General features: G+C 45.8%; 1 protein-coding gene across 4 annotated transcripts in view; it reads left to right on the top strand.

The window, feature by feature from the left end:
- SH3GL2 (SH3 domain containing GRB2 like 2, endophilin A1) overlaps positions 1-20,212 on the top strand; it is a 582,274-nt gene that overhangs the window by 389,044 nt on the left and 173,018 nt on the right. For 3 of the 4 annotated variants that reach the window (XM_085634744.1, XM_085634770.1, XM_085634753.1), the window contains exon 3: positions 9,192-9,264. The exons of the other annotated variant lie outside the window; for it this stretch is intronic. In XM_085634744.1, coding sequence (XP_085490870.1) covers positions 9,192-9,264 — 73 coding nt within the window. The remainder of the gene's footprint in view (positions 1-9,191; positions 9,265-20,212) is intronic. 4 annotated transcript variants of the gene reach the window in all.

The raw sequence follows: 20,212 nt of genomic DNA, 5'->3' as shown, positions 1-20,212 counted from the left end.
ACTCACATTCACACTATAGCACTGCACGTCACTAGAGTCTTCATAGTTTGAACACACACCTTGGCAGGAGTTCTTCCTTTTTTTGGGAAGTATTTGGTTGGGCACCCGGCAGGGCCTGTCGGCTCAATACTGTGGGCCTAGACCGTGACCCCCTAGAGTCTCAGATGACGAAGCTCCGCCAGTAAGGGTGGGCTGATGGACTCTTAACTCCCGCCAGGTGATGAACAAACTATCTGAGGAGGTTTCTTTACACTCTTTCACAGCGTTCAGTGGTTTACTGTTCCTTATGAACGGACTTAACACCCCCTGTTAGTTGCTTTATACTTCCTTGTCACACCTGATCAAGCAAAGGGAAGTAAGTTAAGGGTGAGAGAAAGGATGAGGTAACCAGCAAGATAAACAAAGAAGTACGTAATTTTTTTCTGGGGAGGATGTGAAATTAAAGCATAGGAGGCGAAATAAAGAGCCTCTTCACTGACTGTCTGATTAGTGCAGTAAAATGTCTTCCCCATTGGACAAGCGCTCTGGACTGCTGAGAAGTAGTTTAAGTACTTTTAGGTAGGCCAATGGCTCCATTTGACTAAAATTTCCTGCAAACCTCTCCAAGTCAGCGATTTAAAAAAAAAAAAAAAATTAAAAAAAAAAATCCCTTCTTTGCCTATGTGCCTCTATAGCAGTGGAGGATGTCCATAGCCAGCTTGCAAAGTAGGCATGTACATAAAATGCCTAATTTGTAAATAAATAAAAAACTGCAGTGGCCCAAACTTTTCATGGGAACCCGCCACTGGCACTGCTGTATGTCATGTAATTTTCTGACTGTGAAGACTCTGCACATATTAAGATAGGCCTGTCCTATCTTTTTATGTGCAGAGTTTACTGCCCCGACTGCGGAATCTCAGGAGTTGTAAAATGACTATGTGAAATTAAACTTGTAGTTTGAGAACACCAAATAAATAGTAAACTTACAAAATGTTAAGTTTACCTTTGTGATTCAGGTCCTAGGTCTGCCTAGTTCTGATTCTTCCTCGTGCCTCTTTCTTTCACCACCCTGCACTTACTGTGTTTTATTTCATTCTTGAATGTTCTTTTTCATCCCTGTCACTGTTTTCCAGCCTTTATCTTCCTCCTTCCTTCTACTGATCCTGCCATTCACTTGCTTGCTCTGGGTCAAAGGCTTATGATGAAAAATAAGTTCCTGACCCTGAAAAGGAGTGCCAGTGCCCACCACCTAGAGCCACTAGCTCAAATTAGGCACTAGTCCTTTGTAATTAAGCCTCTCACTAGAGGGCTTGCATAGCATTCTCCAGGGTCTGATTCCTGCCACAGCTACTCTGGCAAAAAAGAGAGAGCAGTTTAGAGAGCACCTGATGTTACTTATCCACTAGAGGCGCTACTGCTTGATCTTTATTTTGACCTTGCTCCAAGGAACAAATCAACCATAAGACTTAGAGCTCCGCTCCAGGACTGCCAAAACTCACCGCCTCCCGACAGATTACAAGTAATTTTGTGGGCTGGCGGGCAGTGTGGTGGTCCTGTGGTGGTGCTGTTTAAAGGCTCATTGTGGGCCTTAACAGCACTGCCTTGGGTCCACCAGTGCACACTACTGCTCAGGAAGGAATACACCATGTTGTGCATACCTTTCCATGCAGGAACTAGAGGTGCATAACTACAGAGGGGGCTCAACAGGTGACCCCCTAAATGCACAGGTACAAGAGGGGGGCCTGTAGGGCCCCCTTTGTTGCCTTACTGCCACCCTGTTCACCCTGAGACTGCATGAAAATGGTGGTGGTGAGGCAACTCTAAATATGTTTGGCGGTGCCGCTGCGGCACCGCCAGTATATTTTGGCTTTGAACCACTGCCACACTGCTGCAGGATCCTTGATCTGCGGCAGCTGCCACACTTGTAATACTGCCGGCGGTCTTACAGTCTGGCCTTGGTCAGACCGCCATCATGACTTTGGCCCTCTCATGGACCGCCGTAGTCGTAATATTACTCTTAGACAGCTCTATATTGAAATTTACCTGATATTTCCAAATATAATATTACGTGCTCTACTTCATTTTCAAAAGTCCTATTACTACCATTGTACTATAAATAACTTCCACCCATGAGCCTTATATTACTATTAATACTCTGTGCGGTATTAGCCAGTCACTGAGGAGCCGCGAGAGATGAGTCACGACACGCGTGCTAGTGGCTGCCGGCAATCTCCTTGTCTGGTAATTGGATTCCCCTCATTTACAGGTAATGTGAGGGCGGTGGAACAGACCTCCACTGTAACCTTACACAATTCTGGTTTCAAAGGAATATGTACAAAGACTTTTCCCAAGTAAAATTACAATTATCCATTAAATTATGCTTTGGCAGCATGGATGTGAAAATAGGAAGCTCCTGCAGGTGATGAGACATCGCGTGATGCTGCTCTGAGTCACCAGGGGTATCGCATGCACCGCTGGTTATTTTTGTACTTTGTTTTTCCATTTTATCTGGGCAGCACTCTGAAGGCGATCAATACATCCATTCTGTACCTAAACATCTTAGGCAGAATTACATCTCACTTTGTGCCAGTTAACAGTTTATACCTGTGTTGTCTTGCCTAAATTCTGATAAATGGCCTGCATATTTAAGGATTTTTTTTATATTTAATGCTTACACTTTTTGATTAATTTTTGCACATGTGATACTAGTTCAAGTAGAACTTACCTATTGGAAGCTGTGAAACTGGATTTATGCAATGGCATCTGCACTGCACTTACTGAGTTCACTGCATGGCTTCAAAACTGTGTCTAAAATACCTTGAGATTTTTATTACAGTTGTTCTGGATCCTGTGCTGGTTCAAAGGTTGAATTTGTGGTTATTTTACTAATCAAAAAATTAACTATACTTTAACTTATTTTAAATTGAGCATGTATCTTGCTTGACTTTTGATCCAAAGGACATAACTAGAGTTAAATGTTCACGCTGACGATTGCCCAATACACTGAGCAGGTATCTCGCGTGACTTTAGTATGCCAGGACATACTTTACCTAAAACTTCCACTCAAACAATCGTCCAAGTGTAATACATGTAGTATTCACAATATTTTTTCAAATTTTTCCCAGCTATCATATTAAGTACTTAAAACGAGATAATTTATTCAGGATCTAATGATTCGCTTATGTGATACAGAATGCGAGGCAGGGATAGAACCTAAACAAGCATTGGCATTGCCAATAGGTCTCGCCTTTGGGACCTTATAAGTGTTTAGCCATGCAACAGTTGCATAACTAAAAACTTATAAGGTCCCAAAAGCGAGACCTATTGGCTATGCCAATGTTTGTTTTAACTGCTGCAATCTATTGAAGCCTCACGGAGAACATCAAAGCGGCCGTGCGGCTGTGAAAGTGATCGCGATCAAACATCAAAGCGGCCGCAAAAGTGAAAGTAATCGCAGTAAAGCGCGACGTGCGTGCCCGCTCACATGCACTGTAGCTCTAGGCTGGCCTGGTAGCACTTTTTGGAGCCCTCACAAAATGTCTCGCCAGCCCAGCGCATGCGCTGGGTCAGGCGAGACCTAAAAAGGGGTTATTTGACATCAGGATACAGGCTACAAATTTCTGTGAAATTCTGAAGAGCGGCAACATGGTTTCAGAGGGTCTTGGCGTAAATAGGAACTTACAGCGAGACCTCCATACATGATAGTCAGTGGAGTTGTACAGTTTGCTGTCGCTCGGCTGGTCGTGGGTGCACCACACACATAAAACTGACCATGTAATCACTCCCTTTATCAGTTGTCTCTTCATGCACGAGTATAGTTTATCAATCGTAAAAGCCCTAGAGAAATTCTGAATGCCTCCTTTGTGCACTCAGGGTGACATGACATTTTCCTACTGTATTCTAGGAAAATGGACCATGTCTTTGGAACTCGGAAGTGATCATTGATATTATGACGTATTAACACATCTATGCTCTCTTGCGCCATCGTTTAACTGTGATAATCTTCTGCAGTCAAAGCATCAGTAACTCGCAAAGCTGCAGCATTAAAATGAAGGTAAACAGAAGATGCTATCTGCTGTAATAGTATTTTTTCACTGGATTTCCACCTTATTGTGTTGCCAGTTCCTTTCACATATCCTATCACCTCACGGGATCGTTGCGAGACTTTAAAATGTTCAGTGGAGGCTGGGAAAGGACACATTTCTATTAATATACGTGTCATGCAGAGTGAAACTAGACAGCAGCTTCTGAAATCTGCAATATTCAGTGCTTTAAGTGGGCCGGGTCCTGCTGGTACTCAGCGCCCGCAGTTCTAAATAGCAGCTAGTGAGACCGGTCCCTATCAGGCTTTCCATTTTTGCCCTCACCATCAGGGTGATTTTTTTAAAAGTCTGCAGCAGCGCCACCCTTCACTGCCTTTGAGGTAACGTCAAAGAAACTCTTTATAGTTCTTTCACAGTCTCATCATTTCAGAAATGAAGCATTTTCAATATTCTACACAACCAAGCCATAGTTGTTGCTTATTTATCTTATGCAACTAACAACCATTGACAAAGCCAATAGTCCTGGCTTGTTGTAGGTGTAATGTTACTTGTTGTATTATATATTTGGATGCAATGATAGAAGCAGCAAAATACCAGACAGGCGGCACACTATGCTAAGCACAGATTAGGTGTTTTTAAGCCACGCCCTTAACTACATCAGTCACACACCGTTGAGAGCCCCCCCCGATTTGTCATCCCACTTAATGCCCTGGTAGTATTAAAGTACTTCAGACAGAGGCTGGCTTTGAGAATAGTGGCTCCACTGATTGTTCCTTTTTCCTGCCTGCGCTCCCATTCAGTGCATCATTCATGAAAATGAATGACAGTTCTAAGGAAGGAAATTGCGCCAGTGAGTGATATGAACCCAGCGCGTCATCGGTATGCAAATGGAAACCACCATTGATGCTTTGCAACAATGCAGGTAAAGGGCTACTCATAGACATTAAATGAACACCCATGTGCTTGTGCTGGCTTGGAATTTAGTTGCTGCACAAATGAAGTTACACCAATACAGAATTTTTACAGCATAATGTAATATGACTTCTATAGAAGCTGAAATGAAAATTGGGTATCTTAGATAAATATTTTTCAAAATACTCGAAATATAATTTACAAAAAATCAGAGATGCTGTGCTTACCTCTACTGTATCCTTCTGCTTGTTATGGTACACCATACTGACTATATGTGCAAAGTAGGAAAAAATAAAAAATATTTTTTTTCTGGATTATTTAGAAAGTATTGTAAACATCACATGTCGTATCGCCATGTTTTGCACCTTATGCCCTATACACCAAAGCTGAAATAGAATCATATTCGGTGCTATCCTATTGTAGCTTTTCATTTGCAAAATTACATTTGATCTTTCATCAGGTCAGAGGTCGGTGGATTGCAGACTGCACATGACACGTGTTTATAAGTATTTCACATCCAAGGCATATATTGTCAGTTACATCCCCAATAAAGTGTTCCATAATTTCGAGTGACAAAGAAACATGCCCACTCCACTGCTGCAGTCAATAAGAGTCTGATGGTTAGTAGTTGTGTTGTAACTATAATTGGCAGCATGGCAGGGGCAATGGGCGGTACACGCTGCAGTGGCCTCTTGATGAGAGCCCTGGCACTTATTTATTTATTTTTACAAATTAAGCACTGGTTCTGGGGCTCTAGCTCAGCCACCCAAGTTAAGCCCTTTGTACTCTTGTTTCGCGAAGGGTAGCTATAGCAAGCAATCAACGTTAACTCCAAAAATCTGTTCAGCAACTCGTATTACACCCCACCACATGAATGTCTTCTGATGGCACCACACATGCAAAGTGACTCTGTGTCCAAATGGTCCCAGCGCTTGCAAAGTGTACTGTGAAGTGATAACTGAGTGGCCTAGCTAATTCCTTGAACACAATATTCCAAATGTCCATCAACCTTTCCAATATACACTAGAGTAAATATTACTTTTTCCTCATTGTTTGATCTCCATCACATGGATCTTTTTTTTATTGCTTAACCTTGGAATTTCATTGCTGCATGCATGTGACATCACACAGATGTAACCAACATGAAAACAGCATCTGTGATTTGTGATTTGTGGACTTGTTTTTAGGATGCCTAACTTTACTATGACACAGCAGTTAGGTGACAAAAGATTCAGAATTGTTGCTTGGTACTATTGCAGAAAACAAATTGTTATTTCTCAGTTACAAAGGTTTAATTGTTTATGCACAACAATTGTTTGTACTAGGATTCGTGTAAAAAAAAGTACGTTTGTGATGCAGACTGTGTAGTTTATGACCATGTGAAAGATATCTTCGTATATTTTAGAGTGTTTTCACCACTTAAACCTTACTCATGGCCATTGGAGTTATGTAGATGGGGAGGGCTAAATTGGGAACATTATTTGATAATGAAAGGCAAATTATTCAGCGCTCTATGCAATTCAACAAAAATTATGCACCACAGTCTGAGATATTATTGCCTTCCTGTTGTGACAATGTAACTTTTTAACACACTAATGCAAACGTGATTCCAGTGCTATAAAATCCACAGGCTTCTTAAGAAATAAAACCACACATTCAGCAGATTTTATTTGCAGTAATATTAACCAGCAAATAATAATTTGTTCAGCAATGGAGTACAAGAACTGCACTTAAATAACAGTGCCAATTCTACCTTCCAAAAGTTACGTTGATTATGTACAACATATACAACCTTGCACTGAGCAGGAAACTAGCCTACATAATGTGCATGCTTATTGTAATAAAAGGTGCCCATCATTTGTTTGATGGTTTCCAATTATGCTCTAACACTTGTTTTCAGTGTACCTTTAGTCAGGGTACAGGGCCTCTGAAACAGATGTGACTTAACTGCTCAATATGCTGATTTTGGAAGTAGGGAACCAGCTTTGCGACTTGACCTCACGTCATCATCCTATGATTGTGAACAAATCACTAGGCCTGGGCGGTGAACTCCGCTTCGTTTCGTTTTTTTTCCGCACTCCGTGGAGTTCCCGGAGTTCTGAAAAAGGAGCGGAGTTATTTCCTCGCTCGCTAACGGTAAGTCCATCGTGAGACCGCTTACCAGCGAGATTTCTCAACGCGGGCGGTTGGTCGCTACCGCTCACGTTGGGAAACCTTCAATTCGCATTGAGGAAGCTGCTGCTCAAGTAGAACTACTCGTGCCGCAGAAAGAAGCAGGGATGTTCGCACTGAGGAATCTCACTGGGAAGCGGTCTCGCGTTGGACTTACCGTTAACGAGCAGGAAATATTTCTGCTGCATTTTCTCCTTGATGCCGTTCACGTTGATTTTAATTCGTGGGACCAACACCCAGCTCTAAAAATCAGCACGAGGTAATATACTCCACCGCTCACGCAAGTCCGTGTAGCTTGGCGGATGTTTTTTGTCACTTGGTGGAGTTCCGCATAGTGGAACTCCGCCCAGGCCTACAAATCACTCGACATGCCTGTGCTAAAAAAATTAATTAAAAAAGTGTAAAGTCTGGCTCCCATGTAAAATGTCTAGCTCTAATGTACAGCACCTTGATGCCTTTGCGGCAAGTTTGCGCTGTTTAAATGAGCGAAGTGAAATAAAATATAAACAGCACTGCAGAGCAATATTGTTCCATTTTTATTGATTATGTGCATTGCTCCGCAAGGATGTCTTTGGGATTCAAGGCACGGGACCTTCAGAAGACAGTCAACCTGTTTAAGATTCTCCCAAGGCATGAGTGCCCTTATGAAATACTTGCTGCATTGTAAACAGCCTGTGTGACATGAATATGAAATTGTGTGAAGCGTTAGGGAAAAAGATCATGGTAATGAAGGACTCATTCCTACCACCCTTTTCGAATTCTGTGCAAGTATTTCAGGTGTTTAGTTTCTGCTGAAGGAAAAAGCCTTACATCATCAGTTCATCAAATTGTAATGGCTGCCCTATCTGGGCAACATTTGTCTATTTTAACATCTACTTGCAGAAATCAACAGCTAAAGGTAATTAATTAGCCATCACAAAGTGTCAAATGCGGCATTGTCCCGCGCTCATAAATTCTAAGAATTTTTTTTGATCCACTTAACTCTGAAACATTGTTCAAAAAGGAACACTTTACAGCACATGATAGATTGTGTGTTGAGTTCAGCAAAAACTATTTCCGGAAAACTCAAAAGTCACGCAGTCTCTTTTTTTCCAGCGGCCATCTGTCTACAATGTAACATTGAAAATGTGTACAATGCACCTTTTAGCTTTAATGTGCATTCCATGCCTAACCAGTAGAGGGCACTCTTGCGAGTTTTTATGTTTAATCTATTTTATAACAAATTTTACATGGTATTTTGTTTGGCGCGATTCGGCAATTGTATGCCGCGGATATCACCTCGTAGACCAGTAGCCGAAATAAGTAATGGCGGTTTTTAAAACTGTGTTTTACTGGAGTGAATGGAAGATGGGCAGTTCTATCTAGCGCGAGCTGCCTTCGCTGGCGCTGCCACCATCACATCTGTTTACGCCCGTAAATAAGACGTCGTGTGACGATTTGATTACTTCGAGGCTTGAAACGAAGCCACCGGAATCTGGTAGTAATATACATTTAAACAGGCAAGAAAATTCGTTTGGTTTTTTTTTCGTTTTTTTTTTAAATAGACCTAGTTGTAGACCATTTTGATAGTGAAAGAGATGTGTGCATAGCATAAACAAAAAAATATATATTATTCAGCAATAGTCATCTCACCAGCACTACAAACCTTGAACGTGGATGTGAGCACCGTTGGGATATTTACAGGATGCATAGAAATGCATCTCGTGTCCAACTATTGTCCTTTATTCACAGCTGCAAGGGCGCCTGCCCAGTCTGACGTTTTCTTCAGAAGTCATTTATTGTTATCTCACTCTCACTCTCCCCGTGCTGCTCTATATTTTCCTTTCTCTGTCTCCCCCTCTGCCTCTTCTCTCTCTGTAGTCTTGCTACTTCTTTTTGTCTCTTTCCCTTTCTTTCTACCAATCTTTTTGCAGCCCCCTTTTCCTGCTTCATTTCTCTATTTAGCATTTTCTGTATTTCGTGTCTTTCTATCTCTCTCATGCTTTCGCTTATTATCTCTCTTCTGTCCTCTCTCTCTCTCTCTCCCTCTCCTTCTCCCTCTCACTCTCTCACTTAGCGGGCTTATCCTTCTCTTTCTTCTTGCAGAAAGTGGATGTGACCAGTAGGGCGGTGATGGAAATAATGACCAAATCCACTGAATACCTCCAGCCCAACCCAGGTAATGAAACACATTACATTTTTTTCACTGACGTCTAAAGTTTCCGCTGTTTCAGTCTGGTCTTCACTTTACATTGTTGCACCATCTTCATGAGAGACATTTAATAAAGTAAACAGTTCTGTACACAGAATGGGAGAAAGCTCAGTAGTCACAAAGGATGGTGATGAAATGGTTTGTGGGGTCTTCCATCTATGATCTGGATATAGACCACCCCATCTTCGTAACTCCCTCACCTAAGATGGATTCTCCAGATTCACTCACAAGTAGACCATGACACAAATCATGTTGCTTAGAAAGGTCCAATCCAACTAACAGCATCACTGATCCTAAGCTGCTTGTATGTAGATGTCCCAAAAAGGAATATGCAAAGGGCTGGGTTCAATGGTTGCACCTTTGTTTAGGTCGAGCTTTTGACCTCTTGTGTGGGCTTAAACTCCACACACTGCTTTTCATTTGCTTATTTGTGTCCTTTAACCCCTTCCCTGCTCATGACGGAACCGTTCCGTCATGAGCCACGGTTGCCGTGTGCTCATGACGGAACGGTTCCGTCATGACACGCCCGTTGGCGGCCGCTCCGCCTGCGCGGCGCTGTTTCCCCGCCTGTGTGGGGGGACAACGCAAATGGGCGGAGTCATGACGGAACCGTTCCGTCATGAGCACAGCCCAACCGTGGCTCATGACGGAGCGGCTCCGTCATGAGCACAGCGCCACCGCGCTGCCCCCCCGCACCCCCCAGCACCGCGGCGGAATTCCCGCCGCGGTGAAAGGGTTAAAAATCCTTGCTTGCTAGTGGTCAGTCCTGTCTCTTTGTCCCTCCTATTTCTCTTGCCTTCCTCACACGGAGCAGGGACTAAGTACTGTATCATTACGCTATGGTTGTTTATCTGTTCTTTGGGGGAATTTCTTTTCCTTGGTTTCCTACTCTGTTACTGTTTGCCTGTGTTCAGCCTTGGTGCCATATCTGCTTACATTTTAATATAGCATTCCTCCTTCCCACCTCCTCTTAAAGCCACAGTTGTTTTAGTGCTGCCTCCTGCTCCGTTGCTTGTATATTTTGAGCTTTTTTGCAATTTTGGATAACAACCGTCAGCTGGGCTTCTTTTGGTAAGATATTTGTCTGGTTTTGGGCTTCCTTTTAAGGGGGAATTGGGCTTGTTTTTAGCCTTTTTTCACTTCTGGATGTCAACCGTCAATATTGTGTTGAGCTTCTTTTGGTAAGATTTTTTGTTTTGGGCTTCCTTTGAAGAGGGATTGGGCTTGTTCCTATCATTAAATAATAGTGGGGATAGATGTTAGACTTGTCTTGGTCTCCTGCTTGCATCACTTGACCTTCACTTTTCACATAATATTTTTCCATCCTAAATTTGTACATTTAATGCATCCATTTAATTTTTCCCATATTAGTGTTAACCTCCACCCCCCCAAGAGTGGCAATGGACAACATCAGCCTCATTCATTGCACAGGTGCCAGGTTGTAAGGGCTCTTGGCCCTGCCTCTATTAATAATTGATGATACGAGCCTCAGAGTCCAGCCAGGACCGCACACTTTGTTGATCTTGGCCACACCTGGCTGAGAGAGAAGGTGTTGTGAGCAGAGAGGGGCAGCTGAAACAGGCAGGGGTGATCCAGCTTGCTCTCTGGTGCCGACTGGCACCTGCTTTGTAGACCTGGCGTTAAGTGATCAGCATCTCTAAAGGATGATGTGTGGAGTCATACACATGTGGCTTCAACTGCATCTCTCACTTAACACAGCATTGCCAGGAAAGTATCACAATGAATGAAGGATTTTTTTTAGTCATTGAGAAATGACCCATTTCAATATACCAACCAGGGTTACTGCCACTCTGTTTTAAAATTATGTAATTTAGAGTCATTTGTAAAGTCAATTCTCACTTAATTTATGGAAACTATGAATCTGGTTTACTCATCTAAAATAAGTGAAATACATTCTACATGTTCCTTTCATATTTCCATTTGTAATAATGTTTTATAGTTTATTGTTATTTTTCTATAGCACCCACCTGGTGAGGAGGCTGCTTCAAAACATTAACAAAAGGCTAACATGACCACCTGCCTTTCCCACTCTCTACCTCCCTGGGTATCCACCTGTCTTTCTCACTTCCCACATGCCTGTCCTCTCCATCTCTTCCTCTTCCCCTTGTCTCTGCCCTCTGCGCTTTCCCTTTCAACCCGGCACACTCTACTATCTTTCCTTGCTTGTGTGTATTCTCTTTCTCTCTCACACTTATGACTCCATGCTTCCTTTTCATCAGTAGAAAACCTAAACCTCCTCCATTGCCTCGCTCTCTTCCCGTTTAACCCTTTCTCTCTTCTGTGTCTGACTCTTTCCATATATATTTTATTTCTTTCTGCATGTTTTGCCTTTCTCCCTGCATGTCTCCACTTTTCTCTGCCCCGTTCTGTCCACCCGCTTCCCTCTTCTGTGCTGTCTCCCCATCAAAACCTCTCTCCATTCACTGACACTCTACCTGCCTGTATCTTTTCCCTCTGTTCCTGTCTGTTCTTTGCCAGTTTACACTCCGACCGTCTATTAACCCCTCGCTATCAGTGTGTACATGTGCCTCTCATTAACTTTTAGCCTGTCACTCTTTGCCCTTGTATGACAAAATGTCTCCCCCCAAACCCTCCCTCCCTCACACTCTCTATACGCACTTCTCTCCGTCCCTGTCTATCACATCTTTGCTTGTCACCGTTGCCTCCCACAAGCATGCCCTTTCATTTTTCCTCTTGTCTGCAAGCTCACTCCCTCACTCTCTCTGACCCTCACTTCCAGCAGGGGCGGCTCTAGGCTCATAGTGGCCCTGTGCAGGGAGCGTAGGTAGGGGGCCCCGGAAGAGGGGGTCCGGGTGGAGCTCAGGAAGGCGTTTTAATAAAACGTCCAGAAAAGGCGTTAGATGACCAGTACCTGCGGCTGCTCCTACCCTTCCGAATTCGTCTCAGAATGATAACATTTAGGAGGAGGAGGGCATTGTGACACACGACGTGAAGAACTGGCACAGATAGCTGCAGGGCCATGACAGGGGGGCCCCCGGACCCACAGCCCCCCCACAGAGAAAGAATCTGTGGCTCTTTGCCCGGAAACAGTAATATCAATACCATATCGAATATGGTGTCTTACGCATGGCCATGTCCGTTGCAGACACTGCATAGCCGCCTCGTGACACCAGCGTTTAACTTTTGCCAAAACTCCAGGCACACTCACCCACCCAGCTCACACCTCACATCTATCTTCAGCACGCACACTCGCCCAGCTCACGTCCATCCTCACCACGCATACTCACCCAGTTCACGTCCATCCTTAGCATGCACACTCACACAGCTCACGTCCATCCTCACCATGCACACTCGCCCAGCTCACGTCCATCCTGAGCACGCACACTCGCACAGCTCATGTCCATCCTCACCACGCACACTCACCCAGTTCACGTCCATCCTGAGCATGCACACTCACCCAGTTCACGTCCATCCTCACCACGCACACTCACCCAGGTCACGTCCATCCTCACCACGCACACTCGCCCAGTTCACGTCCCTCCTCACCACACACACTCACCCAGCTCACGTCCATCCTGAGCACGCACACTCACCCAGCTCACGTCCATCCTTACCACGCACTATCATACAGTTCACGTCCATCCTGAGAATGCACACATGCCCAGCTCACGTCCATCCACACCACGCACACTCGCCCAGCTCACGTCCATCCTCACCACGCACACTCGCCCAGCTCACGTCCTTCCTCACCACGCACACTCGCCCAGCTCATGTCCATCCTCATCACGCACACGCACCTCACACGCCACACGTGTGCAGTGCCTCCGAGAATCACTTGCAGACAGAAACGCACTCCGAAGCACGCCCCAGGTGCAGTGCCAGCTTACAGTGCCAACAGGCCATGCCAAGGACAGAAGCTTCTAGAACCAAAGTCAACACAGCAGGGATGTGTTTTGCGACCCACAAGATGGGCTGCGTCACACTCACACGATGTGGCTCCTGTTACAGCCCTGTGTGTTGTGCCCTATGAGTCTCTGTGCCCGCTGATGTCTTTCACCCCACCCCACCCCACACCCGCCACCACCCCCATCCCGGGGATGGTTACACACACCCGTTTGCCTCTGGGGCGGATACTCCTCTCGTCCTTCCAAAGTCGATATTATTAGGGTCACTGTGTATTTTATTATGTACATGCAATTCTGTAAATATACATGTTTTCCTTGTAGCGCCTAGACCCACATCTCTTAGCTGCCGTCTCCAAGCACACGCCTTCTCTGGGCCGTGCAACACCTTGAACATACAATCTACCAGACTGTTTGCAGTGACGACGCTGTGCAGCAAGGCAGCACTGATAGCGCCTAGAAGCAGACGAGACGCACTCATAGCCAAGAAACGACGTCAAGGACCAGCGAACACACAGCAGTTAGACCCAGAGTCGCACACAAGCAGTGCCCGAAGACACCAGGTGCCCTAGGGTTGAAAATCTGGGGTTCAAGGTGGTCCCACTGCAGCCAGCACTGTGGCTGAGAGCCCCACGTCATGCATGACACCCTCAGCCGTGCGGGACACCTGTAGCCGTCAGCAGGGTGAATGTTATTATCTGATACAATGTTCATGAAAACTACAACTCCCAGAAGGCAGAGCGCTGCCCCCCCCCCTCGGACGCCCACACACCCCTCCCATCACCGACACATGGATTATAAAGTCGACGATAGTTGTGTGCACAGCCTCAGAGTGAGATATTACAAAGCAGGTCTGAACTGGGAGGAGAGGCCAACCACACTGCTGCGATTTCTTAAAGTGAGACTACCCCTCCTATGGGGGCTTCCGGGCTCAAGGAAAGCCCAACCAGTAGCCTGCCGAGGGGGCATTAGGGGACTATTCGGGATCTCAAAAGTAAAATACTGGGGTACAGATGCCAAGTGCCCGACACAAGGCCCCGCTCACAGCCAGTCCTGGGGTTCAAGCAGGTTAAACAGTTTCATGACTTATTTATGAACACATTTGAAACTACAACACCCAGAAGGCACTCTGCTGTTGGCACAAGGGCAGAACTGGAGGTGTTGGGGGCACTTGGCACTCATTAAAGAGCTTGGTCCGGGGCACACCACGAACTTTTGTGCCCCCCAAGGAGGTTGGATGAGAGCAACCCTGGGGGTAGACTGGGTGTTTGCCGATTTCCCCGTTCCTCCCTCCCTAGGGGGGCCCCCAAGGGGGAGGGGACGTTAGTAGTGTGGCCGCGCAGGATGGGGGGTGCAGACACTGCCCCCCTCACTTCTGGAAGCTTGTTACTGGATCAGGACTTGCACCCGCCATACTCTACCCCACGCACTGACCCCGCACCCCCTCCCCACAGCTCCTCACGCACCCCCTCCCCACTCACCGCAGCTCATCACACCCCCCTCGCCTCCTCCTCCACTCCGTGGATCCTCTCAGGCCTCACGGATCCCGCCACCGCCTCACCCCCCCTTGGACCCGCCTCCTCCCGGGTTCCGCCCCTGTCCCCCCCAACCCAGGACACACCCGCCCCATCACCGAGAGGAAATGCGGGACCCCCCCTCAAAGAAAGACCCCGCGCTGCACTCCTTCACGTGCATCCACACTTTCAGCTGCCCCTTGACACCCCCAAACCGTAGGTACCCCCCACCGAAGCTGTAACCGCCCTCCAGACTCCCCGCACACTGGCATGTACCTCCCAGCTGTCAGGCCTCCTTGTTACGTGCTGTGACCCCCTCCCCAACGTCAGGTGCACCTCTCAGAAAACCAACCCCCCTGTCAGTGATGACTCCTCGGCTGGGTCCGTCTCAGCCTCTTCCTGGCACTCGGTCTCAGCCTCTCCCTGGCACTGAAACACCCCGGCGCCACTTACTGCCAATCAGGAACGAGGAACACAGGTGCGGGAAGGGGGGGGTGACGGTCAGGGTGTTTGCAAGTTAGTGGAAGCCGGAGGCCGCCAAATCCCTGCCAGGGGCCACCACGAATATGTATTGTATCCGATTCCTCGTGGTGGCCCCTGGGGGTTTGACGGCCCTATGCAGGTGCACAGCTTGCACATGCCTAATGCGCCCCTGCTTTCAGACCCGCTTGAGGGCGTCCTTTTCACCTCTCCTTCGATCTATCTCTGCCCTTTATGTGACTGCTGGTGCCCAACTCCCCATCTCCCCTGCCTGCCAGGCTTTCTCTCACTCTAGTTTTTCATGGATCCCTCCCTGCCTGTCTGCCTGTGCCTCTAGCTTCATGCCACCTCTTTCTGTATATTTAGTTAGCCCCCAGCACGCCTCTCACATTTACTGCCCGATTTTCTTTTCTGAATGGCTTAATCTCATTTGTATTGCCTTTGTCTCGCAGGAAACTGCCAATTGTCCCCACTGTCTCTCCCTCACTGTGTCTGTCTCCTACCTTATACCGTCCTCTACGTGCCCCCTACCTCCCACTAACCTCCATTCTCAGCTGGCCCTTTTCTCCTCCCCTCGGCCTACCTGCAACAACCCATCGTCGTCAAACTCAGGGCTACTCTCTTTCTTCCTGTCCATCTACACTCTGCCTGTTTCTCTCTCCATCCCAACCGGTATTCCTCCCCTTTATTCCTCTCTCACCTCTCGCATACTCTACCTTTTTGCTCTACCTTTTTCCTGCTTACCTGGTTTCGCTCTTCCGTGCTTGTTTCTGTTCTCTCTCTGCCTGTTTCTCTCCCCCTCGTCGCCTTGCCTCTCTCTGTCGCTCGCCCTTCTTTGCTTCTGTCCCTCCCCTCTTCCTACCAGTCTCTGCCCACACACTTTTGGCACCCTCTCCTTGTCTCACCCCTCAGGTAGGCAGTCTGCTCTGCCTGCTGATAATCTATCAGTAGAGACAGGCCTGCCGCCCCAGGTGTGCAGCTGCCTGCACAGTGTCAGTCTTATTAAAACACTCATATGCTTGGTCTGCTGAAACCGGAGCCTGCTGGGCACAGCAGAACAAGTGCCTCCTGCCATGAAAGTGATTCTTCCCGGAAATATGGTGGATCCCCTCATTTACCCCATGATTTATTTTCCAAAATGGGCTCATTATTTTTCAGAGTAAATTTACATGATACATGATTTGCCTCCAACTGTCCACCCCTCAAGAGGTTCCAACTTCCACTGTTTGGTTCTCTAGTGGTTTCAAGCCCTGTGGCCCCCATATTAATTTCAGAAATGGCAATAGTGCATGACACAGCGCCTTCTTTCCTTGGCGCATCACATGCTCTGCCTTCTGTCTGCCTATCAGACAGTTGTGCCTGCATACTTCACACCCACCACACATGACACCCATCTGTCTGTCCCTGCGATATGAAGTTGTTATTGGGAACTTGTTCTCTTTCTATCTGCCTGCCTCCACTTCAGCCATTTTTTCACTACATCAGTCTCCTTGCTGTCAAAACACATGGGTAACAAAGGAGGAAAATAGACAACAGACATAAATAAAACTCCTTGATCTTGGAAATCCAGAGTATATTCAGGGAGAAATAGCCTAAAAAAATCCCATGTGCAGTAATATAAGCAGCGGGTGATGAACTTGAAGAAAAATACTCTTTGGAATGCATTGTTTCACTGGTAGCATCAGTCAACCTCCTCATTTAATTGTGGAAAATTATTTTTATTCTCTACATTGAATTGGGAAGTAGTGAAAATAAAAAACAGCAGTCCGCCATCTTCTTCTGTGAGAAAGATATTTTATCCCTGCCTATCCCTAAAGACACCCTGTGATGAATCTTGCAAAGAACAACATTTGGCTAAGGGTAGGCTGAATTCGCGGAGTTTCACGCCATCAGATTTAGTGAAGTTACATAAAAACACTGCAAGATTCTGCAGAGTTCCGCCAACGGACTGAAATATGCATGGTGTGCTGTTTGCACTGCAATTTAGTGCTAGTAGCATGAGCAGCGCTGAAAAATCAGTGTGAACGGCAGTATACGGTGGGCAAGAGCCGACAACAATTCGAGTTGATTTTGCTGCCACTCGAGCAGAAAATCTACTCAAGCAGCAGCAAATCTACTTGAGAAGCAGCCCTCTCACTGCAACTGCTCGGAACCGCTCCTGTTAGGAAATGGGGCTAGAGGATGCCAAATCTTATTTGCATTTCTGGAACCATGCGGGAAAAAATTCCACCATGCAACAATTGGCGGAATTTTGCCTGAACTCCTTTTTAAAAGAGTAATGCCAAGTCGCCAAATTCTTTTTAACAAAAAGAAGGAGACTAAGGGCTTTTTAAGGTCCAGCAAACATGCCCCTACTGAATCAAACACAAGAGGGTATGCAGTTCCTAAAGAGGCAAAGGGAGCGAGGTCAGATGAGAAGAAAAGATTGTCCTTTAGGAAAAGAGGGAAAGGGGGATCCCTCCTTTTGGAATTAGGTTCCTCACACACCCAGCCAGCTGGGTGTCATGCTTCATCATAGCACTTGCTCCTCGTCAGGTCGGCGCTGCAATACCTGACGGGCACCATATGAGGGGCTCTTTGGTGTAGATCTTTTATTCCTTGCCGTATGGTGATGTGGGTGTGAGGGACCTAAAAGTGTAGATGTGCTAACATGCGAGGATAAAACCGGGAATGGAAGTCCAAACAGAATAATTTTAATGAATATGGCTTCCAACCTGATTACAAATATATAGAGTGGCACCTTCCTGATATAATGTGTCAGGATATTGCACTCAACTTCACGTGGTCAACATGTTTCCTGCCTGTGTGTCAGAATGATCAGGAGGCAATTCTTCAAGAACTAGAAAGGACTGTCTAGCTACACTATTAGTTGTGTTCTGGTTGACTAACCGTGATATATCACCTGTAAATGTGATGGCCAACCCAAAATCTATTGGTGACTGGCACCATCAACTCCCGGCAGGTCAAGACACCAGTGTCGTAGTATGAACCGCAGGAATCATGGACGACCTACCCATACACTGCCGGGGCCGGGAGGTGTCACCAAATTCTGCATATTCTGCGGGCAGAGTGAAACATTCGCCCACCCCTATATATGGCACTAAACAAATCCAGCTTAATATTAAAAAGTTACTTGCCTACATGCACTATAAAAAAACAACAAGCAGGCATCAAGAGCAGGAATGGGCTCCTGAAGTGGTATTTACCCTCGTTGGCATGTCTGGTATCAATTGAGCGTGAGCCAGTGCAAGCTCGTCTAGCTCCGCCTAAGTTTGTTCTCTGGTGAGCTGGTATGACAGAACCTCTCGAAACTCCAACTGAAATAGAAACAAACCTCATGGATATATTTTGGCCTAGAGTCAAGGGATCATGTTGATAACACCAGAAGGCACTTTATCAGCTGACAATGGATCAGTGATTTACATTTATGGCCCCGTGCACCTCTTTCAAAGTCTACAGTGATTCAGGCTACCTAGAGAAGCGCTGATCCATATTCTATACCAGCCCGAGATTTCTGATCCAACACTACTGATTTGTTCTGCTACCCTAAACTAAAGAGTTACAAATATAAAGAATACCATCAACTTACTTGGAGTACCGGGCATGCAGACTTTTGGCCTCTTTGTTCCTTACGACAACAATTTTGCCTCCTGCTCTGCAGCACACAATTAAACAGCACTGTAGCTGTAGGTGAGGAAATGCTGGTCAGCAGGCCAGGTATGGTTAGCCGGGAAGATGTGGCAACCTTCCGTTAAAATAGAAAGAAAGCTGCAATTAGTGGGGGGCAAACATGGGCATCGAGAGCGAGTCAATGTCTGCCACGTGGTGAAATGTCTGCAAATCGGAGTACACATGCCAAATGACAGAATACTTGAACAGGAATAAGTGTACCATTGGTATTGATCTGCAGCTGTGTCTGATTTCAGACTTGCATAAATATTTTATGTGATTTTATTGACAGTTTCAGTGAAATAATGGATTGTGGGTAGGGGTGAGAGGCTACAGTGGTGGTTCCTGAAACACTTTGTATATTATATGAGTCACTGTGGCTGGTCTTTAAGTTGTGTATTCTTGTAAAGGACTTTTTGTGAGTGGCTCAGAGATACAGTAATCCTTTGTCTTCTGGAACAAGCGTAGGATGTCTCATTTAATAACAATTGTGTTTATTGCAAGAGTCCCAATAGTTAATGTATTCTTGGTGAAGTCTGCCTCCTATGTCTTACTAGCTCACCTCTTGCTCAGATAATGTGGACCTTGGAGTTTTGATGTTTTTATGGTCTGGCTTGACAGCTCACCTGTCGTCAGACAATTATGTGGGCATCACCAGAGAGTGGCTTTGACTCTGCCCACAGGTTTGGAGCCAGAATTACACGTTTTGATGGTGTGCGTCCATAAAAACGTGCTTGCCCTCCACACAACTTTGATCATTTTGTTTATTTATCCAACTGCCTGAACTTGACATTTCAAGGGCACACACATGACATTGCAATGCTGTAAGAGGGTCTTTAATAACTAGATAATTTGCAGTGTTTGTTTCTCTGGCAGCAGCACAGACGAGAGGAGAGCAGCCATGAGGAATGTATACCATTCCATATGGTGTTGAATTTGCCTGTGTTTTGTTGCGATTGGTCAGAGGACGAATGCGAGAATGAGTCAGGGGATGGGTGAAGGGATATATGAGTGCAAAGATGAATGACAGAGTACATGTACGATGAAGTATTGAGTGACTAAACCTATCGGTGACACAAGAGACACTTTCATTCATAAGCCAGAGCCGTTGGCATTGCCAATGCTTGTATTTTGAAGAAAGTTTCAAATTTCATGTAGATATTTATCTATTGTGGCTAAACTATGGCCCCTTTTCTTCATAGAAGTATACTGAATCAATATTGTAATTGGATCAAAACATGGGGTTGGCTTTTACACCATGTACAATTTGTTTCTACCTTGTGGTCTGTGATTGAGATTCAGGACAGGCACTTTAATTAACTGAGGACTCTACCCGTCTATTATAGCTATCATTGAGCTTCTAATCAC

The sequence above is a fragment of the Triturus cristatus genome, chromosome 2_1, assembly GCF_964204655.1.
Source record: "Triturus cristatus chromosome 2_1, aTriCri1.1, whole genome shotgun sequence".
NCBI classification, from domain to species: domain Eukaryota; kingdom Metazoa; phylum Chordata; class Amphibia; order Caudata; family Salamandridae; genus Triturus; species Triturus cristatus.
Note: the sequence above shows the minus strand (reverse complement) of the source record. Positions and strands in the feature narration are given on the sequence as shown.